The following is a 429-nucleotide window of genomic DNA, read 5'->3' as shown; positions in this document are numbered from 1 at the left end:
TGTAAGTGCTGGAAGCAGCTCACAGGGATTGCTCTGTGCCAGATTCCATGCAGCAGTTTCTAACATCCTGCCCTTAATGGACAAACAACTGCACCACTTTCCCTGCCCTCAGTCCTGCTCATCTTTCTCCCTGAGGACACTGGGGAGGAGAGGGAAAGAAATGTCCTTTCCAAGCTGTCACTCAGCTGTCACCAGCACCGGAATGTGAGGCCAAGGCACAGCAGCAGGAGGTCAGTTCCCAAAGCTGAGCTGGAAGCAGCTGCTCAGCAAAACAAGCAGGAGCTGATCAGAGCAGCTTGGCTGAGTCTTTGGGCTCTCACCTGTGCTCGTAGTGGTGGGAGAGGAAGCCAGAAGAGGGTTGGATGTCCACCTGGAGGATGGTTCTGACTGGACACTGTAAAGCTGTATTGGAGTTGAGCGAGCGGAAGG

At 54.1% G+C, this 429-nt stretch overlaps 1 protein-coding gene across 1 annotated transcript in view; it reads right to left on the bottom strand.

The window, feature by feature from the left end:
* Positions 1 to 320: 320 nt before the first annotated feature.
* Positions 321 to 429, bottom strand: part of PUSL1 (pseudouridylate synthase-like 1) — a gene marked incomplete at both ends in the record, with an annotated part of 16,123 nt that continues 16,014 nt past the window's right edge. The window contains one exon of the mRNA XM_009070125.1: positions 321 to 429. This exon is cut by the window's right edge and continues 71 nt beyond it. Within this exon, the coding sequence (XP_009068373.1) occupies positions 321 to 429 (109 nt within the window).

Source organism: Acanthisitta chloris, unplaced genomic scaffold (assembly GCF_000695815.1).
Source record: "Acanthisitta chloris isolate BGI_N310 unplaced genomic scaffold, ASM69581v1 scaffold16022, whole genome shotgun sequence".
NCBI lineage: Eukaryota > Metazoa > Chordata > Aves > Passeriformes > Acanthisittidae > Acanthisitta > Acanthisitta chloris.
Note: the sequence above shows the minus strand (reverse complement) of the source record. Positions and strands in the feature narration are given on the sequence as shown.